Source organism: Coturnix japonica, chromosome 2, assembly GCF_001577835.2.
Source record: "Coturnix japonica isolate 7356 chromosome 2, Coturnix japonica 2.1, whole genome shotgun sequence".
Lineage (NCBI taxonomy): Eukaryota > Metazoa > Chordata > Aves > Galliformes > Phasianidae > Coturnix > Coturnix japonica.
Genome location: NC_029517.1, coordinates 14,357,485 through 14,384,657, shown reverse-complemented (window position 1 = coordinate 14,384,657; position 27,173 = coordinate 14,357,485). Strand labels below are relative to the sequence as shown.

At 43.5% G+C, this 27,173-nt stretch overlaps 2 protein-coding genes across 2 annotated transcripts; one reads left to right on the top strand and one right to left on the bottom strand.

Moving 5' to 3' along the window:
- Positions 1 to 1,773: 1,773 nt before the first annotated feature.
- LOC107308945 (highly reducing polyketide synthase cnsI-like) lies at positions 1,774 to 17,528 on the top strand. The gene is made up of 8 exons (XM_015853226.2): positions 1,774 to 3,022; positions 3,286 to 3,401; positions 5,112 to 5,175; positions 6,115 to 6,268; positions 7,184 to 7,344; positions 8,523 to 8,726; positions 9,167 to 9,348; positions 9,616 to 17,528. The coding sequence occupies exons 3-8, from the start codon at positions 5,115 to 5,117 to the stop codon at positions 15,172 to 15,174; spliced, it is 6,321 nt and encodes a 2,106-aa protein (XP_015708712.1). The 5' UTR covers positions 1,774 to 3,022; positions 3,286 to 3,401; positions 5,112 to 5,114; the 3' UTR covers positions 15,175 to 17,528.
- A 1,980-nt stretch (positions 17,529 to 19,508) lies between these two features.
- Positions 19,509 to 25,598, bottom strand: PTCHD3 (patched domain containing 3). The gene is made up of 4 exons (XM_015853227.2): positions 24,750 to 25,598; positions 24,530 to 24,651; positions 23,935 to 24,080; positions 19,509 to 22,515 (listed from the first exon to the last, which is right to left on the bottom strand). Exons 1-4 carry the CDS (start codon positions 25,476 to 25,478, stop codon positions 20,927 to 20,929), a joined length of 2,586 nt encoding a protein of 861 aa, XP_015708713.1. The 5' UTR covers positions 25,479 to 25,598; the 3' UTR covers positions 19,509 to 20,926.
- Positions 25,599 to 27,173: the final 1,575 nt, after the last annotated feature.

The window sequence follows — 27,173 nt, the reverse complement described above, 5'->3', positions numbered from 1 at the left end:
CCATTAGACCCTGACAGAAAACTTTGACAAACCTTGAGACCTGCATGGCTGCATGTTCCCTTGGGAGATCCATTTCAGTAGCTGCATTGGTTCCTGTTTGTTGGAGAGACAACAGGGAACACAGAGGACACAGCAAGTAGATGTAATGCCTAGAGATTCTCATGCATGGGTGGCAGTGGCCATTGGAAGCAGCAGTGACAGAGCCCTCCATGCCAGCAGCCATACCGAGACCTGATTGCCTGTCCTACTCCTTGAGGCTGCCTTTTAGGAACCCCTCCCTATATGCCACAATCCCATGTGAAACACACCTGCACTGAGCTGATCACCTTCAGGTCTCCCAGCTGGTCCTCCTAGTGGAATGGCCCTCCTCTGAAGAGGTGAGAAAAGTGGGAAAAGAATTTAAGAGTAGAGTACAAGATCTCATGGGTTGGGATAGGGACATTTTAGCAAGAAAGAAAGAAAATGAATAAAATAATAAGAACAAGAAAATAAAATAAGAAAAAAAGAAGCAACAAAAGGAAAAAACAAAACTGGTGGTGCATAACACTTTTGCTAGCCACCAGCTGAACAACGCCTTGAGCTTGCCAGTCCTTGAGCAACAGCAGCCCCTCAGCCAACCCCCTGTGTGACTGTTCAGCACAAAGCCAAAAATCAGGACAGTCATGCTTTGATGGAAGTTGGAACTAGGGCAGGCAAGCCCACAGATGACATAGCAAGTCATCAGTAGTCTTTCTTCTACCTGTTGTTCACCTACTCCGTGTACTGGTAGCTGTGCTGTTGGGAATTATAACCAATTGCTGGAAGTGTATGTTCAACTGCAAAAGTACAAGGTAGATCTTATGCAGCCTACTTTGCTAAGAGCTTGCAATACATAATCCATTTTAATAATTCCTCTGTTTGCCAGAAGCTCCATATCTCTTTTAGTCTGCCCACACCTTAGTGAGGTACACAGAGGGGAGTGCTTATCTGCATAGCTGGCTGTATCTTCAGTGTCTGCTCTTTTATCTGGAAACGTGAGCGTATAATCACAGTGCACTAAGGATCTTGCAAGTGGATTATTTAATTCTTTTGAATTCTGTTATCTCTGTGTTGGCTGACATTAGTCACCTTCACATCATCATCTGGTATGTTTGGGATCTGCGTGTGCATTCCTTGTGCTCAAACACATGCAAAGTTTCTTCAAAGTGAGAAATGTTATTTTGTTGTCTGTCTGCATGGCTGAAAAAGAAAGCTGTCCTTTTGGCCAGATAGAAATTCCCTTTAGTAAAGCACAGGTATATGTAAAAAGAATTCTTATTGTCTTACCATGTGCCTAAAACACTTTTGAAGTGACCAAAATCAACAATATTTGAAAGAGCTTGTTTGCTGCCTGCAATCCTATTGTGTGCCAGTTTGCGAAGGCTGATAGGTGCTCTTGAGCTGGGGGTAGTTAAGAGGTCTTTGGAGGCAGTAAGAAGAACAGTTTTTCCCCTTATCTCCCCAAAAAGCAGTGTTGAGCTGTTAACTGAGACTTTTGGCTGAAATTTTATAGCTGTCAAATAGAGAGCTGCTGCTGTTTTTTTCACTGTGATTATTTTGGTTACAGGCTAGATTTAAATTTACACAATTTATTTTTGCATTTATAATCTAAATTATTCAGTCAATTTATTCTAGGAGAAAGTATGAATTACCTGCTCTTGAATATTAAGGAGAATGCTTGTTTGTATTTATTGCAAAGACTAAGCGTGCATTTTCCCAATTAGTTATGTCATTTTATTATTATTTTTAAATGAAGATTACTTGTTTATGCAGACCTATCTATCTTCTCTGTTTCATCAATCTGGCAGTTTAAATACCTCAATGTATGCCTTAATAACATATGCTGTTTCTCAATAGTGAAATTGTCAGGGTTGCAGTTTAAAAGAGCTGGATGAGTCAGATAGGGAAGTCCGAGTGTTTGGCAGGATGTGGTATTCCTTTCTGAGAAGTTACGGTTCTGAGAGGAAACTGATCATGTTCAAGATTACAAGAATTTACATTTAGTGTAGAGGAGAGAAAATCACACCTTGATGGCTTCCCTGGACACTTAAATAAGAATGTTTATTAGGTGTAGGAATGTTATTGTACTACCACATTCAGTGGTGAAAGTAAATTTATGTACCTAAGTTAAGCCATCTAAAGTTGATCTGAATTTCACTCTGCAGTTTTTGGTCTGTCTGATAGAAGAAAGCTAGCACAGATGACATGCCTCTCATTCATGTAGCTCAAGTTTATCTAGATGAATCTTATTCTTGAATCAGCAATGTCTCTTGCTGCAGAGAAGGCCTACGGAGTCCTAGGCTGCATTAGGGGAAGTGTTGCCACTGGTCGGATGGATTTCAGGTATCTGTGCTTGAGCAGGGGAGTTGGACATTTAAAAACTTGCTGAGGAAACACGAATATATTTTATTTGTCCTTTTGGACAAATTATTAGACGTAGATATGCTCAATAAATTAGCTGTTTAGATGTGGTTACTGTAATGGCACAGGAGACAAAGTTGTGCCTCCTATTTGACAGTCCTTTATAGCTGATATTTTGAACATTTGAAGTTTAGATGAATTGTTTAACAAATTTGAAGACAGATTTATTGTAGTTCCATTTTAAGGAGAGTGCCTATGTCAATAATAGTAGACTCATTCCTTTATTGCAATGTGGGCTTACGTACTTAACTCATATTTCTACTACTTACATTGCTCACAGGGACTGTGTCATCATTGCATTCGTTTCAGTTCATAAATATATTCTTGCAAGTCATCAGTGCTCATACAACAGACTGATAACTGTTCATCGGTCTTCTGCTTCGGATCAGTGACATTAACAGTACTTTCCTTCTAGTATCTGAATAGTGCACAGACTGGCTTAATTTGCTTTGAACTTCATAGTTGTGCAGGATTTGTTTCAATACTCCTCCCAATACCGAGCCAATACCTCAATATATGACATATGGACTCTCCTGGCTCCTCAAAGACTGTGCTTCCACTGGCAAGTAAGAAAAGGAGAAAGGTGAGTTTGGGTAGCTGAGATGAAATCAGCCAAGGAAGGGTTAAAAAGGCATCTAGCAGAGGCTGGTGGATGTGATGCTTTCAGAGTTTGCTTGTTGATATTAGATAAGAGTATGAGGTAGATAAAATAGATTATGCTTTTGTCCTGATGTAACACTTGATTGCATTTACTACCTTCAAGGAGGGAGTTTTGAACTTTAGTCGCGGAGAGGGCTGCTGACTAATCATAATGTAATGACTCAGTTGCTATTTTTCTTCTAAAAGGCGTTAACATTTTTGCTACGTTTTAACACACATTTGAATAAGAAACCTCCCAGAATCCTATATAAAGGACTTCCAAAGACTCAGTCTGTTAGTAACCCCTACTGGAATCATATAAGGTAAGAGTTACGTATCTCATTGGATAGTTTTGTAGCTGTCATATTTAATGTTAAAAGGGGAAGTCCCTTCCTTTTCTATTAAATGTTGTTTAGGTGCTAACTTAAATGCAGTGATTTCAAGTATCTTTGTGGTAAGAGTATCTGTGTTGGGCTTTGCAAATTTAGGTTTGCGGTGAATTATAATATAGATATTATATAAATACAATATCAAATATGAAAATAAATAGAATTGAAGGAGAAATGAAAAGGAAATTTAACTACAGTTAAATAAACTGAAATGGAAATAAATAGAAACTGAAATTCAGAATATAAATTAATGAAGAGATTAATAGCAATAGAAACTTAAACCTGAGGCTGGGTTGTAGGGAATGATCCTGAGACACTGGTAAGTTTAGATGTCATTATGACCACAATTTCTAATGACTCTCTGGAAGGGATATCCAGTCTTTAAAAACTTGATCATAAAAGATATTCTTGTATTGCATTTAAAAATTATGATGATTGTTAAAATAGAATTAAATCCTAGAAAGCCAGACCTTGGACTGTTTATATTTGCTTGTTTGCCCTCTAGCTTTGTGTCACTTTATAGCACAATCAAGTAAACTTTTCACTCTATAAATCAGTACAGTGGTTTTAATATTTCATTCCAAAGATAACCTCCTTGAAATCATAGATGTGATCTGTTGGGCAGTGAATCAGCTTCATTTCTCCTTCACTGCAGTCAGTAAGTCTGAAGGGCTCTTTGGGACCTACGTTGCCAGCTCTGAGATGATCATTTTGTCATTGCCAAGAATTTAAAAAAATCCCTTTCACTGTGAATCTTCTCATCTTTGCAGGCTGAAGGAAGCGCAGCAAGGGCTTTCAGGCAGGATTCTTTGGACTGAACTCACTTTTGTCTCCCGATTTAAATTCCCAGAATTAAACAAAGAAACTGACAAAAGAATCTTTGAAATCTATGCTGAGAAATTTCATTTGATATGATTTTTTCCCTTACCTTAATGTTAGTTGAAAAACGTCATGGTTTTCTTTTAAATTTCTCCTTATCACAAGCTTTCTCTTTTAAGCTGTGGATGGGATGCACGGCAAGTGACTCCAGAGGCTGTAGTGGTGCTATTTGCAAATTGCTCAGTGTCAGGAATACAGAGATCTCATGGATTGATGTTGGTGGCTTTGAGCATAGTCTGCTCTCATTGAACCTCTCCAGTAAGAGGCAGTTTAGAGAAAAGGTAGGCAGCCATGGGATCCGGCAAAGCCCTGCCAAGAATAGGATTTTCTTTCCAAGCGCTTTTTCAGAGAGTGGATGAAGCAACTTTTGTTCCTTCCCTTATCTGATTGTCTGTTGGCTGTTTAGCTGGTCTGATTTTAACTGGTAACACGCAGAACCTGTTTGGGAACTGTGCTTTCTGCTGAAGAGCAGATGAGGTGGTGATGGGTGTATCAGAGGCTAAAGAGTAAAAAGAGAGGTCTGCGTGTTAGGGAGTCTGGGGAATTAGTTAGGGACTTTCCTCTAAATGCAGAGTGTTAATGAGAAACACTCCTCAGGTCTGGCCACCTTTCTCACTGCAGCCAAAAACAGGGCAATCAAAATAAGCCAACCTTTGAGCAAATCTGTTTACTTATGTGATGATCATCTTTTAAACTAATATTTATCTTACTGTTAATGTAAAGTTGTATGTTGAGCATTGTTTCTAACTACACTGTGCTGCCCAGGTGATGAAGATGGAGACAGGAGATGAAATTGCTATTGTGGGAATAGCATGCAACTTTCCCGGAGGTAAGTTTTGAGTAAATACAAAACAGGATGCTGATTAAATATTGAAAGGCACGGTCACTTGTTAATATTGAGGTGGAGTGAAACATGTTTTCCCCCTTACTTTTGCAGAGTTCATGGCCTTGTTCCTTTCAGGATCTTTATAAACACTCTCATACACATTATGTTCTAATATTATATATTAAATTAATAATCTCATTATGTTGAAAACGAGTTAGTTTGAATTTGTCCACTTAGAGCAAAAGCTACAGTGTTCGCTGTGGGCAGGGCGCTGAGCTGCATGCATGAAACTCTTGCAGACAAACCAAACATGTAAGTGAAGGTTTCAGGTTATTGCATGTGCGCTGACCAGATGATCACACATAGGTGTAGGACTATGCATTCATAGGGACATTTATATCCTTAGAGTAGATGGGTGGAGACATTCAGGTAGCTGGATGGAGGGCTGAGCACGGGTCTTCCGCCCTGTGTGAGATTGCTGTCCTTCAGTAACGATTTCAGTCCCCGATGTCCCACATCAGTTAGAGCTGAGCTGGTCAGTACTTGGTCATGCCACAGGTTAGCACCATTTCCAGAGCGAGTGTGGATGAGGATGCATGAATACTGGGGAAAGCTGAAGCTTGAGGAGATGAAATGATGTGTGTTGGAACACTGACGCCAGGTTGTCTGTTTGCCGTGTTATTTTTCTTAAACATTCTACAGTGTTTTCAAGGATTTAATTTGGTGGGGTAACTTGCTTTTAAGCACGTAGTGAAAAGATGAGTCATTCCTTTTCATATTCCTGTCACCCAACCATGGTCATCTGTTTATCTGTAGCAATTTCTTTTCAGCTACCTACATTCATTTGTAGGAGTTGCAGGTAACAGAATGTGTTTTCTTCCTGAATGAGCATGATGAAAATGAGTACATAACTTAATCCTCTTTGCAATATTTGTACAATAGGTGAAGGAATTGACAATTTCTGGAAAGTGCTGGAGGAAGGCAAAAACTGCACAGTAGAAATACCCCCAGAGAGATTTAATACCAAAGAGTGGTATGATCCAGACGGTAACAAGCCGGGAAAAATGTATACAACACGAGCTGCTCTTCTCAATGAGTAAGTGTGTTTCTGTGCCACAGATTTTTTTCTGTAGCTAGTCTGATATGTCCCACTTTTCAGAGAGACCAAGCCACAGGGAGATGTTATATATTGGATGTAGAAGCGGGTTTTCTTTCATCTCACACATTGATCTTTTAGTTTTTAAATTTCAGGAATTCCTGTGATGGAACAGTTATGAGCACATTTCTTTGTATGCCATGATCTTTGGATGCATAATGCAGCTTGTATATGCATACTTGTCATGCAATGAATGCGTGTACATTTTGGATATAGACATATTCCCATACATTATGTACAGAGGTGTGTATTTCAGATCTGAGATGGGCTACAGCCTGCCAAAGGATCTGTAAATCCCACTTCTGGCCTGTGGAAGAAGGTGGCAGAGTATGGACTCTGAATACAATCTGCCTGATGAGTCTTGCCCAGTTTCACTTTGAAGGTTGACCAGATTTGCTGGACCTCAGGCCCTAATTTTGTGATTGCAGGGGCAAGTAGCTCTATTTAAAATGAAGCTGTGCAGTTTTAATACAAAGTAAGGAAGTCCACATTTGTTAGATGTTCAAGAAGGGCTTCTTATGCTCAATTTGCTTGTGAAGGTGTCCACTTCTTATGAACAGTATTATGAGAACCCTGAACTGGACCATAATCAATCCTGCTTTCCCCTGAACTTGTACTGTCATGAAACAACAACAACAAAAATAATAAATTTAAAAAAATATAAAATAAACAATAATAAATAATAAAATATAAATAATAATAATAATAATAAAAATAATAATAAATTCACCCTTTTGACTCAAGTCAGTCCTTCATCATACTGGGGAATTATGTGTGCATAAATATTGGTTAATAATCTGTCTAGATTTAAATGAGTATTTTATATTCTGCTCTTTTTTGTTCTGTTTGCTTTAGATTTAACACATTTGACAACCACCTTTTTGGAATCAATAGTGTGGAAGCTGAAAGCATGGATCCACAACAGAAATTACTTTTAGAATGCACATACAAAGCGCTAGAGGATGCAGGAGTCCCTGTAGAAGCCATCAGTGGCACCAAAACAGGTGTTTTTGTTGGTAAGACATAATTTCATGGTGAAGAATGTTCACTTTACACTCATTAAAATTGAACACTCCTTTTTAAGTTTATGTCTATCTCTGGCATAGGTGACCTTAAGGCTACTGCATTATGACACTACCGGAAAATTTTGATGAAGACAGACTCTTAGGTCACTGTAGAAGTTCATTATTAACGTTTAATTCAAGTTAATGTAATTAACACATCTACTTTTAGATGTCCCGGTTAGTACCTAGATGCACTGGTGTTGACAGAAAACAGTTAAAGTCTTCACCTCGCCAAGCCCTTTCCAAGACTGATACTCTCAAGCTAGTCTGACACCTTGGTATTTAGCAGTATACCAGTGGTTAAGGTGTTTTTGAGCTTAAGATTGTTTGAAAGCACCAGACATCATCCTGTAGTTAGTAGTATGCTACCGTGGTGCACTTGTCCAACTGCTGTTTGTCCCAAGGAGCTAACCCGTTTTTGGTTGGTGTAGTGTGCGTCTATTTCTAGAGTTGTCTAGCATAGTAAGACTGACAAAAGGTTAGGGACAAGCTATTTATGTTGTTCTACGGTCTGGAATATGCTCTTGCTACACCAAGGTGATCGTTCCTTGCTCTCTATATACATGTACTGCATTTTCCACACATGCCTTTGTACTTGAGATCCACTATAATGCAAGCATGTGTGTTCTGAGGGAGGGGGTTCAAATACTCCCCCAGAAACATGTCCTGTTCCTTTTTACTTCTCTGTTAACTTAATGGATCACAGTGAGCAAATTAAAGATACATGAAGAACACTTGATGTGACTGGGTTGTGTGATATTTAACTTAGAGCATCTGAGGAACTGAAGGTAATGCTCCGTAAGTTTCTGTTCCAGCTGCCCTCATTCTAACCTGTTAGTATCTGTTAGTATCTATTGTCATAGATAAGCCAAACCAACTACTCTGAAACTGAGATTCAGGGACCTAAACAGGCTATGTATACCTTAACTGTGTCATACAATGAGCTAAGCCAGTAGGATAAGTATGTAGTTTACTGTCTTTTGACTTGAGTAGAAAACGCTTCACAGTAGGAGTCCTTTGCTAAGTAGGTTAATGATGAAACAGAAAGATCAAAACACGGTGTCAAGTTCAGAGCTATACATCCCTTTTCTTCACTCAGGATACTATGACATGTCTTTGTATTGTTACAGGTCTTATGAATCGAGACTTTGAAATCATAACAAGCAAATCAGTAAGTGAAATAAATCATTATGCTGGTACAGGATCAGCAATGAGCATAGCTGCTAACAGGGTCTCCTTCACGTTTAACCTGACTGGACCATCACTGACAATTGACACTGCCTGCTCGTCATTTCTTTTTGCTCTGCATTATGCCTTGCAAGCAATTAAATCAGGTAATCAGACTAAGGAGATGATAGGCAAAGAAATTAGGATTGATGTAGTATGAAATTGCTGAGATATTACTATTTCATGTTTTCATTCTTCCTGAGATGTGATTAAGACCTTCATGTTCACCAGTAGGTGCCTGAATGGATTCCAGTGCCTCAGAAATATGCACTGTACCTGCAGAAGCAGTAATCCTTTTGCTGCAGGAAATTCTGTTACTTTCTCTAGCATATCCTGTAGTAATTTTAAATAACCATATTGGGTACTTTTCAACATCCAGTCACGATGTCATATTCCAATCTTAACAATAAAGATAGCACGGCTAACTTAGAGTATCAGTAAAGTCTTTCTGTAATATCTATCTTTTCAGTCAACAGTGTTATAGTTAATGTGTTTCTATGGGTGACCTTGAACATCTCAACTGGAATATGTTTCTATTTTACTCCAGGAGATTGTGAGGCAGCTATTTGTGGTGGTGTGAACAGCATAATAGATCCCCGCACCTTTGTGTCTCTCAGTAAAGCAAAAATGATCTCTCCAGATGGAATGAGTAAACCCTTCTCCAAAAAGGCAGATGGCTATGGAAGGGGAGAAGGCTGTGGTGTTGTTTTCCTCAAACCACTGAAAAAGGTAAGATTGTTGGTGAAGAAGCCTAAAATAAGCCTGGCTTCTTAATTGAATTTTGTATTTCCAGTTCTCATAATTATCGTAGCAAAAAGCTTTTCTAATTTAAGCTTACTATTAGCATTAAGGAAACATTTATACACATCTCCTGCACTGGGAAATATACCACAGACTTAAGGGTACTGATACCATCTGTCTATTTTGGGCTCTTTTTTCTTGCAGATAGATAAAGGATGAGATGCTTAAAGATGATTTTCTCTTTCTGTGGAACAGGCAATGGAAGACCACAGCAAAATCTGGGGTGTTATAAACATCAGTGCAGTCAATCAGAATGGTCGGTCTATAACGCCAATCACAAGGCCGTCCCAAGTAGAGCAGGAGAAGTTACTGCGCAGCATTTATGAAGGTCGCGTAGATCCCTCAGTTGTGCAGTACATTGAAGCCCACGGGACAGGAACTGCTGCTGGAGACCCCACGGAAGCTGCAAGCCTTGGTAATGTCATTTGTAAAAACAGACCTTCCCAAGTTCCTGCTCTGAAAATTGGTTCGGTGAAAGGAAATATTGGCCACACTGAGTCAGCTGCTGGAGCAGCAGGTTTGATCAAAGTGCTCCTGATGATGCATCACGGGAAGATTGTTCCATCTTTGCATTACTCAAAGGAGATGAGCAGCATCGATACAGAGAAGCTGAACCTTGCCATTCCCACTGCGGTTGAGCCCTGGGAAGATTCCAGTGAGTATGGAAGAGTAGCTGGCATCAACTGCTTTGGATTTGGAGGAACCAATGCCCATGTTGTAGTCAGGCAGGTTAAGCAGCCAGAGCCTCTTCCTGCCTATAAGAGGCCGCTGGAATTAGTCCTGCTGTCTGCAGCGTCAGCTAAGTCCCTTCAGATGACAATGGTAGACACGGCTGAGCATCTGAGTACAAGAAGCTGCATAAGTCTCCCAAGCCTGGCCTATACATCTGCCTGCAGAAGAAGCCACATCAACTACCGGTATCGAAAATCATTTGTGGCAAACTCTCTCCAACACTTGCAGCAAGAAGTTATGTCAGCAGCAAGCACTGACTTTGGCATGTCAAAGGTGGAGCCTCAACTGGTGTTTGTATTCTGTGGCAACGGTGTAACAGTGAAGGAGTTCAGTGAGGCACTGCTGAACTCAGAGCCGGTGTTCAGGGACAAGTGTAAGGAAATAGAAGCGCTCTTTCAGAAACACGCTCCCATCAGCCTTCTGCCAGCAAGAGGTCGCAGCTCAAAGGAGTTGCTGAATCCAGAACTCTCCCAGCCCATGCTTTTTGCCCTGCAGGTTGCCTTAGCTTCTCTTCTGAAGTACTGGGGCATTAAGCCAGTTGCAGCAGTTGGCCATTCCGTGGGGGAAGTTGCCGCAGCACATTTTGCTGGGTACCTTTCCCTGGCAGATGCGGTCAAAGTGATTTATCACCGGAGCAGGCTGCAGGCAAAGACTGCCGCGGGCAGAATGCTGGTGGTTGGAAACATCCCCGTTCAAGAGATTGCTGAATATCTGCGTTCCAACTTGGGAAGGGTGTGCATTGCAGCTTTCAACAGCCCAGTTTCCTGCACCTTGTCTGGAAATCCAGACGATGTGGACTTGGTCCAGAAAGATTTAGCAGAAGCCTTCAGCCACAGAAACATCTTTCTTCATGTTTTAAATGTCCCAGCTGCCTACCACAGCCCTAGCATGGATGTGATACTTGGGGAGCTGGAGCGGAGCATAGATCCTTTAGAAGAACAGAAAGGTGACATTGAAGTAATTTCAACACTGACGGGGGCAGCGGCTTCTGCAAATGACTTCTCTCGTGGCAAATTCTGGGCCCAGCATACCCGTGAGCCCGTTGCTTTCTCTCAAGCCATAGAAACTGCAGCTAGAGGCTGGGAAAATGTAGTGTTTGTTGAAATAAGTCCTCATCGTGTGTTGCAGCGAAATATCAAGGAGACTCTAGGAAAAGTCACTAAGGTGTTCTCTTCTTTGCAGTCTGATTCAGAGTATCAGGTACTCTTTAGCTTGGTAGGAAATCTGTTTGAGCTGGGCTATAATCCCAACTGGCAGCACTTTTATGAAGGATATCAAAGTGTTCCAGTGACCATTCCACGGTATCAATTTGATCGTAAAAGAGCTGTGCCCTCTCTGGATACCCATCAGCAAGCAAAGCCAAGTGATGTCAGCTCCAGTCATCCTTTGATTTATGTAAGCAACAGTGACAACACGGAGTTTGGCAGCCTGCTCTCCCAGGAAACAACATCGTATTTATATGAGCACAAGAACAATGGTGTGGCTTTAGTTCCTGGTGCTTTTTATGTGGAGCTTGCTCTGGCCTGCGTGATGAACAGGTCAAAACCTAAAGTGCCTCTGAGTGCTTGCCAGTTGAGCATCAGTTTTTCAGCACCATGTGTTCTCACACAGAGTTCCCAAGTCTTGAATATCAAGCTGAGTCCACAAAAAGCAGTGACAACCTTTGAGATACTCTCTTCCTCCAATGCACTTTATGCTTCTGGCCAAGTGAGAAAGGTGCCTGAGGCTGATGTGGAAGAAAGCACCATCTCATTTCAAGAGGTCTATCACAGATGCACATCAGTGATTAGCACAGAGGAGGTCTATGAAGCACTGTCTCAGGTTGGCTTTCAGTATGGTTCCATATTCAGGCAACTCAGGGATGTGCATTATTGCCAGGAACTAAAGGAAGCTATAACAAGCATCAGGGTGAACAAGGAGACCCTCGGGGAGATGTACAGCTACTGTATCCATCCAGTGCTGCTGGACTGTTTCATGCAGATGACTGCCGTCATGATCTCCAGGACGCAGCAGTCCAGAGCAGGCTTTCCTTCAGGAATAGGCAGCCTGGTGTTGCTGCGACCTCTGGAGGAAGAAATGATGATATATATGAGAACAAGCAAATCCATTGGGAACTGCTTTGAGGTCTGTGGCTGCTTCATGGACAAACACGGGTCCGTTTTGGCTGAACTCAAGCGTGTTGCCATCACTTTCATGAAGCCAGCATCTTCCAGAGACAATGAATTCATGTTTGAAAACAAGTGGTCAGAAATCTCTCCATCAAAGATGACTGGCCGTTTAGAAGCAGTGCCTAGAGTCCTAGTGTTTGCTGACAAGTTTGGGATAGCTGAGCAGCTCAGAAAATATTTGCATCCTGATTCCAGATATGTTATGTATGAAGACTGGGAATCCCTCTTGGATGACCACGCAGGGAATAAGATGAAAGCAGAGGTTGAGGATTATGATGAAGTTCTCTTCCTGTGGGGAATTCAGAAGGTGAATGAAGAGTTCCCAAGTAAAGCAGTAGACCAACTCTCAAAGTGTTGTGAAGCCTATCGCCAAGTTATCGTGGCATTAAGAGAGAAAGGGTCTCACTGTTCAATCCGAGTGATCAGCTACAGAACAACAGAAAGAAATGTAGACCACGTTAACTGTGGGTTTGTATTGCATGGCATGACCAGAACTTGTGTTGTTGAAGTTCCAGAAATCACTTTTCAGATAATCGACCTCAGCTCTTCCAGCTCCCTGGACATCTCAGCATTATCAGATGTCCTTGTCAAATACAGAGGTAATGATTATCCAGAAATCTACATCAGCCAAGGAAGAATTTATGCATCGGAAATCAAACGCACTCCGTTTGTAGATGCAGATTACAGCCAGCACGTAAGGTCTGTCCAGAATTCCGAAGCATTCACTTTGTACACTGCTGATCCATACTCAGCAAAAGACTTGTCTGCTGAACTATTCACCAGCACTGCTACTCACCTGGAAAATCAAAGTGTTGAAATTCAAGTGGATAAGATATGCATTCACTCTGAAGATTATTTTCCCATTAGCGTTTCTAGTCGTAACTTTGGTAATTCGCTCTACTGGAATTCCCAAGCAGCAGACAAACACAGACTTTTAGCTCTTGATTTCAGTGGCACAGTCACAGCAATAGGCACAGCTGTGAAGAAAATAAAAGTGGGTGATCATGTGGTTTCATGTTATCCAGCTGGTGCATCATCTAGAATTCAGGTCCCAGGAGCGGTTTGTTTAAACGTAAAGAAATTTCCATGCTTTCAAAGCGTCCCTTGTGTGTCCTACTTCATCGTTGCATGGGAGATCTTAAATCAGAGACTACCCAAGGGGAAATATGGCAGAACTTTGGGTATTATTTCTACAGAACCATCATCAGTTATTTGCCGTGTTCTTTCTGTGGCAGCAGAAGAGGTGGGCTGGAAAACAGTACTTGCAAGGCCCACTCCTGATATGCTGCAGCACATAAAGGCATGCAATGCCCTTGTTGTTCTTCCTCCAGCAGGCAGACTGTCTCAGGAGGATTTGGCTCACATGTACAGTCTGAAAGATGTGGTGATAGTATGTGGCCATCAACAATCGGAATGTATTCAGAATGTCAGTGGGCTTGATCATGAAAATATCAGCTTTCATATTGTCATTCTTAGCAGTATCTTCCAGAAGGCATCTCTAAAGGAACTCCAAAAGGCTGTGCAAGTGTGGATCAGTTCTTTAGATATGAAACGGTTTAGATATCTGCCAGGCTCTGTCTTTCAGCAATCTGAGAACTTTGAAAGGCTGCAGTCTGCAATGTGCTCCTTTACCTGCAAATCTGTCCCACTTGCTGTACTGAGAAAGCAGAAAGACAACCCCGTTGTTTCAGATATCCCATTGTATGAATCTAAGAAGAAGATATTTAAGCAGAATGCTGTTTATGTAGTAGCAGGGGGACTTACTGGCCTTGGCTTTGAAACTGTGAAATTCATAGCGGCAAATGGAGGAGGGTGTATTGCAATCCTCTCCAGGAAAATTCCGAGCAAGGAGAAACAAGATGAGATGAAGGATTTGCAGCTGAAATATGAAGGCAGCAAAATAGTGTTTGTGCAGTGTGACATTACTTTGACCAGTGATGTTGAGGAATCTTTCCAGATCATCGTAAAATTATTTCAAGGTTGTCCAATCAAAGGTGTCTTTCAAAGTACTGTTGTTTTACACGATGGTCGCCTTGAAGTTCTGAAGTTTGCTGACTTTCAGAAAGTGCTGAGCCCCAAAGTGGCTGGGACCCTAAATCTTCACTGGGCTACAAGAGGCGAACAGCTTGACTACTTTGTGTGCTACTCCTCTGTTACTTCCTTTCTAGGAAACTCCACACAGGCAAACTACGCAGCTGCAAACTCTTTCCTGGATGTCTTCTGCCTCTACAGGAGGAACTGTGGTCTTTCGGGCCAATCCATTAACTGGGGTGCTTTGAACCTCGGCATATTGCTCAATCAAAACCAGATTCAAAACATTCTGGGATCCAAGGGCATAGATATCCTGGAAGTGCATGAGATTCATGAGTATCTCAAGAAGAGCTTACTTTCAAATAACCCTCAGCAAGCTGTTGTCAAGTTAAATTTTAAAACTTTATTAAATCATGTTTTTATTCGCATTATTTCTCTCAAAAATCGGTTTACTTCACTCATGTTAGAAGAATTTGGAGGCAAGCTTGAAACCTCTGAGAAATCTCAAGTCCAGGATACTGCTGCAGTCAAGTCTGAAGACTATATTACCTCAGTGATGGCTGATCTCACTGGACTAAACCCAGATGAACTGACCATGAATACACCACTATCATCATTGGGCATAGACTCTATGTTAGCTATGACAATTCAGAACCGCATCTTCCAAGACAGAAAGGTGGACGTACCTCTTCTGAAACTACTCGATCCTCACACCACTCTGTCGAGTTTAGTAGTAGTACTAGGAGAAACAACCAATGCAGATGGAATTGTAGAGAAAGAAATGTATGCAATTGCGAGTGGAGAACATGAGAGCTGGCTGTAGAAATAATCTCTTTCAATAACTGTGTAGCTTTCAAGATGAATAGACCCTTTGCAGGATCTCAGAGTATGTCATGGCAGAGGCAAGTTAGAACATGCACATACGCTGAATGTAATCTGTGTTGCCCCTGAAAGACTCACATCAGTTTCTCCTGGCATTGCGCTAACTTTGTTTCTTTGGGATAGTAGTATGACATTATACTTCTCTTTTAACCTTCATTTTCATTATTTTAAACTGTAAATAGATAGTCTATATGAATTTTCCTTGATGAGTATGTATGTTAAAGGCACATTGTGTATTTTCTAGCCGTAGTAAAGTGCTGATTGAAGTGATGAGTTCACTGTTTGAAATGGTGAATGTCTATGTAAAGGAGCACTGCATTATCCCAGTTGTTTGTCATTATTACTTTTTTAGTGTACAGTAATTTTGTGATTCTTATTGAAGCTCTATAAACTGGACATCTTTTGAATGACTTTTCTAGATGTGTATTTAAGAGGTTTCTGTTTCAACAATTTAAAATTTGTATTTTGCTTCTACAGAAATATTAAAAATGGTCAGTGAAACAGCTGTATTTTTTGTCTTCTTTTATGAAAGAGTATATAAATGAAAATAGTAACATTTTAAAAGAAAACCAAGCATCACTTTCAGGGACAGCAGGTAAATTCCCTGAAGCCATCTCTTCCAAGCTAAACTAGACCATTTTCCTAAGCTACTTATCCACCAGTTCCTTCTGCAACCATAGGACTCTCTCTGGATGCATCCCATCAGGTCCTATGAAATTTTGCTCATGTTATCAAGCATAACATGACTCTTGCAATACAAGTGAAAGGGAGAGGTTTATCCAGCCCCAAATGTCCTTTTACACAATAAAGAGATGCTCTGACTAATTGCCTGGGGCAGAAGTTAAACTGTGCAGCTCTGAGCACATTTTCCAAATAATAGTTCTCTCTCTTTCCCATTACTTTATGCCACTGCTGTGGAGAACATATCTGACTAATTTAATTTGTGGGTATACTCAGATCCGGGGAGGCAGGCATCTCTGCAGATTGGCCACACGTATCATTTCAGGATATGGGTGGAAAAATTAGTATTTTTTTCACAGGCTGTGCTAGGGATGTGATTATCTGATTACCAAACGTGCATCCTGCTACTGGGATCCTTCCTCTGATAATGGGATTAAGAGTTTGGAGACTGAGAGCACAAAACCTTTAAAAATACACCCCAGGTGGTTAATGTTACATGAGGTTAATTGCAATGACCGAACAACATTGTCACTAAAAGCTTTCTGTGAAATGTAGATACTGACTTCTTTAACAAGTGATTTATCTAATTACTGTCCCGATTATGAACAGGACAGTTTTCCAGGCAGAAAGGGCAGCTGCAGCTTTCTGTTAGCTCATGTTCAGCAGCTTCCAGCTGCTTGCAGATTTCAGGCCGTCTAATGTATCTCTGACGTAGTGTGTTGTCTGCTTGCATTTCCCACTCTGTCTTTCTGCTTGTATGTCCTATATATTTGGCAGACAGAAGCAAAAGGGCCTTCAGCTTCCTGCCACTGCTGTGCTCCCCTGTACTGCGAGCTGCTGCTGTAGGGCTGTCAAATGCTCCCTGCACCAGCTGCAGCTGAAATGGGCATCTCCTGAGCCTTTTCAAAATCAGCTTTCTTATTGTGCTTCCTGTGTGTGGGCTATAACGGTCTTGGTTTTATTCAGATATTCTGTCCCCTTTATGGCAGATCCTGAGCAGCAACCAAAAGCAAGGCACGTGGAAGGCAGGAGCTGCCCGAGCACCACCTCAGAACACAAGTGCCATCTGGAGGTGATGAGAGCCTGGCTTTCCCCACAGTGCGTGGCTGGGTAGTGCTGGCCCAGCAGTAGCAGTTTGGGTAAGAGAAAGCCAGAGAGCAGCAGTGCCATCAGCCAGCCAGTACTGGTGCTTCAGTCTCATGGCTGGACATGGCTTCACCAAGGCTTTGATCAACAGATTACTACTCAGTGTGAAGGTGTACGTTAGATTCTCAGGTATACTTAACCCAACTTCACTGCCTGCAGTGCTGAATGTGTGTAACAGCCTGGTAAGCTGGGGATACAAGCTCTGGAATCATTCTGCTTCACATGATCCTGTCCATCTCTGCTTCAGTTTCTCCTCTGTTTCCTATTTCTCCTCCAGTTTCACAAAATCTTCTTCATTTTGGCTTTTATCAGAGCAATGCAGCAGCAATTTGCAAATCACATCTTTGTTTTGGAGTAACAACAGGTTTCTCATGCATTTTCTTGTCCTTTCAAACATTGTGTATGACCAAAGGACAATGTGATTGAAGTTGTAAAGCTATAATGAGTGATAAATATTGTATGAAAATATCTGACTCTGTTGTTGTGGGGGTTTTTTTTGTTTTTTTTTTGTTTTGTTTTTTTTTTTGTTGTTGTTGTTTTCTTGTGGGTTTTTGTTGTTGTTGTTGTTGTTGTTGTTATGGCTTAATTCTGAGATTACTGAATAAAATAACGGGCTGCAGACAATAATCGCCGTACTAGAAGATTTAGTGTCAAATAAAAGCATCCTTATATAAGTACATATAAAAGTCTTCAATTAAAAATCTTCCTGTCATCAGTAGATCCCACAGCTCACCCACTGGGTTTTTGTATTGCAGAAATCCATTGAGAGATGATAGTCTCCTTCAAGCACAGTTAATTCCCTCAGCTCACAGCAAATCATTCTAAATTAGCTTGTGGTGAAAAATATACTTTGTATTACACAGAAGAGATTTCAGTTTCCTTTATTGAGACAGGAATCAACATTTTAGATTAATCTTTTTCTTTAAGAGGTGTAGTATTCTTTAATTCTATACTGAAAGATAAACTGAGTGTTAAACCTTTTCTGCAAATTATATCTAACAGATACATTCTCAAATCTTTGCACTAAATTATGCACAAAGGACTCTGACTATTAACATCACTGGCCTAAGGACCCAAGAGAAATGAAACAGATGATGAATTGAGTCCTAGGTGATCTGAGAAATATTTGCTCAGTACTGGAGAAGCTCATATTCTTCAATATTCAAAATATGAAGAAATTAGCCCTGTGCAGAACTGTGATTTCTTGCCACTGATTCAGTTTATTTCCAAGGTGTAAGGAAATCCAATTAATGCAGTGTTTGAGATTATGCACAAAGGACTCTGACTATTAACATCACTGGCCTAAGGACCCAAGAGAAATGAAACAGATGATGAATTGAGTCCTAGGTGATCTGAGAAATATTTGCTCAGTACTGGAGAAGCTCATATTCTTCAATATTCAAAATATGAAGAAATTAGCCCTGTGCAGAACTGTGATTTCTTGCCACTGATTCAGTTTATTTCCAAGGTGTAAGGAAATCCAATTAATGCAGTGTTTGAGGTTGTGGTCAGCAATACATTCTGGTTGGAGGCCTGTAACTAGCAGTGCCCCCCAGAGATTGCAGTGACCTGGATGAAAGGGTAGATGATCTTAGAGGTTTTTCCAAACATAATGACTCTGTGATCCCCTTTGGGGCATTTTTGGGCAAGGCTGCAAGGATGTTAAGGCTGTTGATGTGGTCTACCTGGACTTCAGTAAGGCCTTTGACACTGTCCCCCACAACATCCTTATGGAGAAGCTGGCTGCCCACAGTTTGGATGGGTGTACGCTCTGCTGGGTGAAACACTGGCTGGATGGCCAGGCCCAAAGAGTTGTGGTCAGTGGAGTTAAATGCAGTTGGCAGCCGGTCACAAGTGGTGCCCCCAGGGCTCAGTGAGGTTTGGGGAAGAGTAGCTGGAAAGCTGCCTGATGGAAAGGGACCTTGGTGTACTGATGGACAGTCAGCTGAACATGACTTGATTCAGCAGAGGGTTGTTAGTTTGGGTAGTATGGTTGGATCGTGGTTGGACTTGATGATCTTTAAGATCTTTTCCAACTTGAGTGATTCTATGATTCTATTAATCTGTTCTATTACTCTAATGGCAGTAAGCTTCCTGATTCCTGTTGGCTCCTTCCAGAGCCATTTCTCAACAACAGTGCCTCCTGCATGTGAGTGCTTCCTGGATGGTGTTGGATTTTTGCTATGCAACTGTGCAGGGTAGATTACTGCAAGAGGCCTTCTGCCCATCTCATGCTATCTTCACGTCTGGGTTCTTTCAGGTTTCTGCAGACACTATGAAGGTTGTGTAGTGCTGCAGTGGGAAGCACTCTCAAAGCCTCTGCACTGCCAAATCTTCAACCCTGCCCCACAAGAATCCCCGAGTCCTCTCCATTCCCAGACTCTCTGCTGAGCAACTGAGCAGCAAACTTCATGTAGCACAAACCCTTCAGAAAATGACAACAACAACAGCAGAAAACCCCATATTTATTTATGCAGGTTTATTACAAAGAGGTTCGTTCTTAGCTCAGTGTGTGGTCACAAGTGAAAAAGAAGTCCAAAACCTTTAGAATTATCACAGGGCAGACTGGGAAAGGCGTTTTTGCACTATGGCTACCTCAGCCCAGAATGTGACTGGAGCCAGCAGCTCTTTGGTTTTAGTTGGGTTACATGTTTCAGGGCCAAAGCCTGACTGCCCTCCCCTCCTCTCCTTTCCCACTGCTTCCTTGTCTCCTTGTGGCGATATAAAGCAACTCCAGAGAACTCTTCAGGAGCTGGAGATGTGAATGTGAAACCTGGGAGGTTGTAGTGGAAATGCTAAGTCATGGCTTGAAACAGTGACTGAGCATCTGGCAAGAAGGCAGAGCATATATCCAGGCATACATGAAATCTGCTGAAACGATGGACTTAAACCTGGATTTCATCCATACATTTTGTCTGGGCCTGGTGTGTTCCTTTGACTAAGAACAGAGGTATCTACATCTAAACCAGGTTTAAGAGCTCCTTCCCTGTCAATTAAGAGAGGAACTTTTGAGGCAATGAACCACAAGTGAAGTCTATGCACAGAAACAGGCACAGGACTTGAAACTACAAGTCTTGCTTTTCTCCACTGGAAATGAAAAGAGCATAAGATGACCTGCTCAGCCTTGCACGTCTCCCTTCCACCTGTGATGCTTTCCTTATTCCTCTAGATGTTCTCTCTCCATTCTCCAGGACACCAGCTTCCCTGTGTTACTGAAACCAGCAGCAGTGAAGGTGGCATGGGCTGCTCGGCTGGTCTGGCAGGGCTGGTACTGGTAAATATATTCTGCTGAGCTGCCCTCAGCAAAACTGCACAGAAATCTCATAGATAATTACTTTGGCAGGCCTGGAATTCACAGAATCCCTGTAGCAACACAAGAATTTAATTTCTTCATGGTTCTGGACTGTCCTTCCTGTGCCATGCCATGGCACGCTATCTACTGCAATGGTTACTCAGGAGGTCCACGTAAGGCCAGCCATCTACAGCATATCCTTTTGTAAACTCATTAATCTTCTTAAAGCATGTTTGTTGCACTTAGGAATAGAACAGCACACTAAAAAAAGATGCAGCTGAATGTAAAATGTTCATCATTTTCTCTTCAGGTTTGAGTGTTGCAGTAACTAACTTAGAAAAACGTTCTAACACCAAAAAGGGTAAAAAAAAGTCAAGCACAAAAGAAGTGACAAAATATAAATCCATTCTGTGCATTTTCACTTCTTCTGTTACTTAATGCCTGGCTTTTCTTGAGTCTTTGCCTCTCTGATATACTTATTATCCCATCTTTCCTATCCTTCATTTCTTAAACTCACCGGAAGTCACTGCATTTTACTCTACACAAAATAAATAAGTTACATTGTACATTTAAGTTATGGGCAGTCTTTATTATCTCTGAACCTAGTGTGTCCAACAGATGGTGATTTTCCAAAGTATCCAAAAAAGGTCAGAAATACTGGAATAAACACCAGACCGTGAAGAGCCCCAAACAAAATAACAAGAAACATGATCTTAAAAAATGTTCTGAAGATGTAGGTTTTTGCTGCGGCCAGGACAACTACTCCTAGCACAGTGGATACTGCTCCTTGTAACACTGGGTAACCCAGCTGGTGCAGAGCTCCTATTGCCTTTGCATTGGCCGATGACTCTTCACTCGTAACAAAGGCATAGGAAATATGTGCAGAAAAATCTACCGAAAATCCAATGCAAATGACCAGGTTAATCATGGATATGGAGTCGAGGCTGATGTCCCAAAATGCCATGAAACCAGAAACGCCAACGATAACGGAAGCTATAGCAAAAGTCACCCACAAGCAACACAGTGGGCTGGGAATAAGCACAAGAGAGACAATGAGCATCGCCCCAGCAGCGATGGCAACATTCTGAATGGTGTTCTGCACTATTACCAGGTACTGGTCGTAGTAGATGAATGCTGGATGGTACACCATGAGTGGAACTACGCACTGCTCGGCTCTGTCTCTTAACTGATGTAACAGATTTTTTTCGTCAACGGCTGAGGTGACATTCACTGTCTGGATGAAGAAACGAGAAGCTGCAATTCCTTCTGCAGTCTTGTCAATGTCCCACTCAAAACTGGGAGAGGACTGGAATAGTACAGATAAATTATTAATGAAATTATCCTTATTGTTTATATTTATTGAACCATTTTCAGCAATTCCGGTGTACACTCGCAGCCACGACAGTGAGAGGTTCCTGTCTATGTAGGCAATGTCCTCTAAATCCCGCATGCAAGCCTCAATGTCATTACGAACGGACTCATCCCAGTAATTCACGCTGTCAGTAACGACAACCATGACCCTGGGTCCGTATTCTGAGAAGTATTTGTCATCGTCGTCATAGTATGCAATAACGTAAGAGTCATCGCTAGCCAGGTTTCGAAGATCTATGCCCTCCTTCATCTGGGTGCATCCATAAATACTGCCACCCAAATATGCTCCATACAGCAACACCACAAGAAGCTTGATCCATTTACCTGTCAAGAAAGGACCGTAATACTTTTTGAAGAATACGCTCATTGGATGCTCGCTTTCTGCCTCGCTGGTTTCTGGCTCAGGCGGCTCACTGGAACAGCTGCCTAAACAACATGCGTTATACAAGCAGGACTTCTTTCCTACTTTCACTTGCATACAAGTTAACCAGTGTCGGTTTCCTTTCACTCTTCTATGATCTAACACGATAATTGCCCCAAAGAAGGTAATAACATAGACATAGCAGAAGACAAAGGCAGTGCCGGTGTAGAGGCAGAATGACCTCACAGAAGGAAAAGCAGTCCAGGTGCCAATGAAGAAGGACAAGACATCTGTGAGAGTGGTGATTGTCACAGAAAGCGCTGCTTCGCTGTAAGTCTCGGCCAGCCGAGATTTAGTGTCTGTTTTGTCTGCCTTGCTTGAGCTCTGTTCCCAGGAAGAGATCATGATAAACATGTCATCCACACCGACTCCTGCAAGGGGAGAAAAAGTTAACTCTGCATGGCACAAGGCAGCTTCCACTGACGCACAGCAAAAGCACCACATAAACAGCATTTAAGGTTACACCGAATTCCCAAAAAGCAGGCGAGGCTGCTGGCTTTAGTGCTGCTGTGAGTTCAAGATACAAGAAAACACATCCTTTGGACGTACTTGGCTCTACCACCTTCCAAAAACTCACGGTGACCTGTCACATCATTGATCCTTCTCCCAGCTCTGCTGAAGGACTGAGCACACCTCACCCATCTCTGACAAGTGTTTTGTGTCTGCTGTTCAAGTACCCGCTGATACAGATTGCACAGATACAAATGCATTGCTTATTCTGTCACATCTCTGTCCTCATCTGTAGAAGCATCTCCTGCTGTCCCTGGAATCTGCCTAAAAGCGCAGCTTCTAGTATTCAATGATTAAGGAGCAATCTCAGTGCTCAGCCCTCTCATTTGTGCCTGTAACTTTGATACCACGAGGGAAAGCCTGAAAATGTAACCTAACAGACCATAAACACAAGCAGCTGTTCAGACCCACAAAGCAGAAGAATAAAAAACACATAGATTTTATTCCAGAAATGTCTTGTGATTTTAAACCAAGCTTGTGACCTTTACATGGTTGGGACTGGCACTCATCTCTCTGAGCATCAGCCTGAAACCCAGGAAAGGATGAGCAGTAAGCCCTAATTTATTTCCAGCAGCATTATTGGAAGATGTTTCGAAAGCTAAGCTCCGGCTGACAAGTGGTCTGTGTAACTGTGGCCATTATACTCAGTAACTTCCTTGTGCTCTTGTGGGGTGCTGATTCTAAGAACAAGCACTGCTTTAATGTTATACCAATAAGAGACCAAGATATAGTCATTATATTGCATAGGAAATTCCACATCATCTTAAAACAAGATGAACTTCTTTAAAATAGGAGACAATATTGATGTATTCAGGCTCTATTTTATTTGACAGAAGACTACGCTCCTAATATAGGACAGAAAAGCTCATAGTAACTTACTCCCAATATTCAGCTCATAATACATATACTGGCTTATGTCACTGCAAGTTCAGCCTAAGTTGCACATGGGGCATATGCTCCATTGTGCTTGCTGCTGAGCTACCTTAAAACAGATGTGAAGCAGCCAGATAGGGAGCTCTCAGTGTACTGTAAGAAAAGGTGTTCAATGTGCAGAACAGTGGAATGAGGGCAGGCAATGTTTTTTTCAAAGCAGCCCTTCTGCTTCTCTTAGCGTACCTGCACACTAACCCGACCAGCTCACTGTGATGTAGGAGGCCAGAGGAAGCTGCATCTCCATAGGCTACTTATGAACCAACGCCACTAAAAGTGTAACACTGTCAAGTTGTTTTAATTCCTGCTTTTCTCTTCAGACCAGACTCCAACACACTTTTTCTACTTACCAAGAATAAGAAATGGAGCATTTGCTACAGTTGCCACAAACGGAACTCCACAATACATCATCAATCCAAAGCTGCTTAATACAGCTAAACCGGAGGAAAGCACTCCACAGCATGCAAGCCAGATGTTATTTCTTACACAATTCAGCCTGAAAACATTTTAAGGAACAGCTTAGTTACATGTCAAGTATTTCACCACGGCATTTGGCATGACAACTGAATTCTCTGCAGAGATACGGATTGTATCCCAACCACGAAGAGAACCTGATGGAAGCTGCTATTTGCTAGGATTGCTTCCAAGCATTAAGACAAAATGAATGTATATGGCAGGTGCCACATGTACTATTACTGCTGGCCAGTTACAGAGAAACACATCTGAGGGTAAGCACGTACGAACCCCACAAAAGCAGACGGGATGCGTGTGTACTTTGGAGAGAAGGAACAAAGAAACGTGCTTTGCCTGTGATTACATTTCACGAGGGCCGCGTCTTTGGAACCACTTTGCTCAGCAGCAGCCCAAGGAGCCCAAACGCAGCTGCACCTGCAGTGGAAGCGCAGAGGCGGCCGCTCGCAGCCCCGGGGCTTCCAGGTACTTTACCTCAGGCAAGAGACGACCGAGAAGGTGATGGTCAAGAAGTAGGTGATGGAGAAGAGCGGGATGACGCTCTTGGTGTTCCCTTCAAACTCCTCTTGTCTGGACAGCGAGGTGAAGTACGTCACCTGGTGCGGAAACAGCGCGAGGTCAGCGGACGCGTTTCTTTCCCGGCCGCCGCTCGGCCCCGCTCCGCCGCAGCCGCAGCCCCCCGCCCCGGCGCTACCTCGACGGCCGTGAGGTTCAGCTCCCGCAGCTCGGCCGGGAAGTCCCGCACGAACGTCTCCAGCCACGCCCGGCTGTCGCCCGCCTGGCCGCCGTCCTCCCGCAGGTAATACATCAGCTTCAGGGCCCGCGCCCGCTCCACGCGCCCGCCGCCGTCCGTCCGCACGCCGCCCAGCGCCGTGCCCAGGAAGGCGGCGCCGCTGCCGGGGAAGCGCAGCTCGGACAGGGCGCTGCCGTTGTCCAGCATCGGCAGCAGCGGGTTGGCGAGGACGCAAGCGCCGCCGCTGCGGGCGCAGAGCCGCTCGTAGCCGAGGTGGCGCGTCAAGTTGTCCAGCCGCAGCACTTCGTTCCGCGCCGGCACGTCGAGCACCGAGGCGTCCCCCGCCGCCACGGCGATGAGCGCGGCGTAGGCGCCCTCCGTGGGCAGCCGCTCGGCGGAGAAGCGCTGCGAGTCGTCGGTGGGGAAGTGCCGCCGCACCGAGTCCCGCTCGGCCTTGGCGGGCCCGCCGGTCGGCGTGAACTGGCCCTCGATGTCGTTCGTCTGCAGGTCCGGCAGGAAGTAGAAGCCGGCGCCCAGCCCGGCCGACAGCAGCAGCGGCAGCAGCACGAAGGGCCAGGGCCGGGCGGCCACGACGCGCCCCAGCGCTTCGAAGAGCCGCGTCAGGGGCCGCTCCACGCAGTTGGTGTTGCTGCAGGAGCAGCGCTCCCGGCCGGACCGCGGCTGCCCCATGGCCGGGCTGGCAGCTCCTCCCCGCGGACCGGACGCGGCCCTTCGCCCCGCGGGCAGACGAGCGGCCGTTCCCCGTCCCGTAGCGGAGGCTCTGAGCGTTCTTTAGCCGCCCCTTGCAGGCCGTCCCCTTGCCGGCCGGTGGCCGCGCCCTCCGCCCTTCCCGCTCCCTCACCGCTCCCTCGGCCGCACCCCCTGCACTCAGGTGGGGCTGTGGTGCTGCCCGCTCCGCTCCGGGGTCGGTGGCCCCTCGAAGCGTAACGCTTCTCCAAGCCAAAAGCAGCGCTCGGCCTTCGGAGCGTGTGAGGAGCCGAACAAACTCACTGAGGGGCTGAGGAGTGTAGGGTGTGCACGGGGAAAGAATAACGAGCAGACGGACGTGGGAAGAGCAGCAAATTAGGCCGGCACGGTTGGCTCCAGTGAGCTTCTGTGTAGCTCATGGCTGGGGAGTCCAGGCTGCTGTAGCTGAGCACTGTAAAAAAGTTGGGGTTTGATTTTTAGGGTTATGGGAATAGTCTGGAAACGTAACAGCTCTTGTGCGGACCAGCTGGGCGTGAATGTCTCCTGTTTGTCTATAGACGTAACGGCTCATTTCTGTTTCTCTCTTTGGAACTGCAGAACAGGGGGGTGTTTCTGTATCCAGGCTACCTGTGGAAAGTGCTTTGCCAGATGTCTATAGACAAACAGGAGACGTTCAGCCCTGAGCTTCCTGACAAACAACACAGGCACTCTGGTGTGCACAAGAACAATTACAAGCAGGACGCTAATACATTTCTTTGTCCTGCTCTTTCTGCTGTAAGGCAGCGTCAGGTATGCCCACAGCACTTCTGAAGGAAGTTTGAGTAACTTGTTCTCTGTGGTGCCCACTGTTGTGCCCCACAATGACAGCAAAGCTGCCTTCTTGCCCAACACAGCCTTTCCGACCACCTGGATGGGGCGATGTGCTCAGTTGGTTGCCTACCTGCTTTTTCTGTTTGCATGCACGGCTGCCATCAAAGATAGGTCTTTGCCTCCAGTGCTTGGCAGCAACAGTTTGTATCCGTGACTTTAAACATGTGCAGATGATGGGAATGATGGGGATGTAGCCTGGTGATGAGCTATGTGGTGAGTGAATTCATTATTTCTTCTAGTGAAACTTATCTACTTAGGTAATAACTATTCTAAAGAGAACTTTGAGGTTACTCTGGCTCCAGGATGTGGGATGAGCTCATATTTATTCACACTGAAGATTTGCTTTTGTTATGCATAATAATTCTGTGGAATTGCCATCCACTGAGCAGTATCAGGATGAGTCAGGGTGCGTGACTGCTGCTCCTCTGATCAATTCTAAGAGTGGTGTTTGCTGTGATTATGTAACCTTAGGCCATGCGAGGAGGGACAGTGCCAATGCAGGTGGTCAAATCGTATGAAAAACTGTGACTGCCTTGTGTGGTATGGAAGAGTTGTCAATGTGTGTTAGGTGTGTTGTGGGGCTTTTCAGGAATTTCTGTACTTAGTTGAGTTTATTCATTTTTAGGAAGCGTGAAGTTGCATGTAGATTTTTAACTGACTAAATCGTGGGTATCCAACGTTTTGACTTGTCTGGGCTGCACTGTGTGAGAATGAATTTGTCTTGGGTCTTTGCTTGATCTGAGAGAAACCACTGAGCACCTAGGCTTACACAATCCTGAAATAAATAAGCAATGTCTCTCCTGAGTT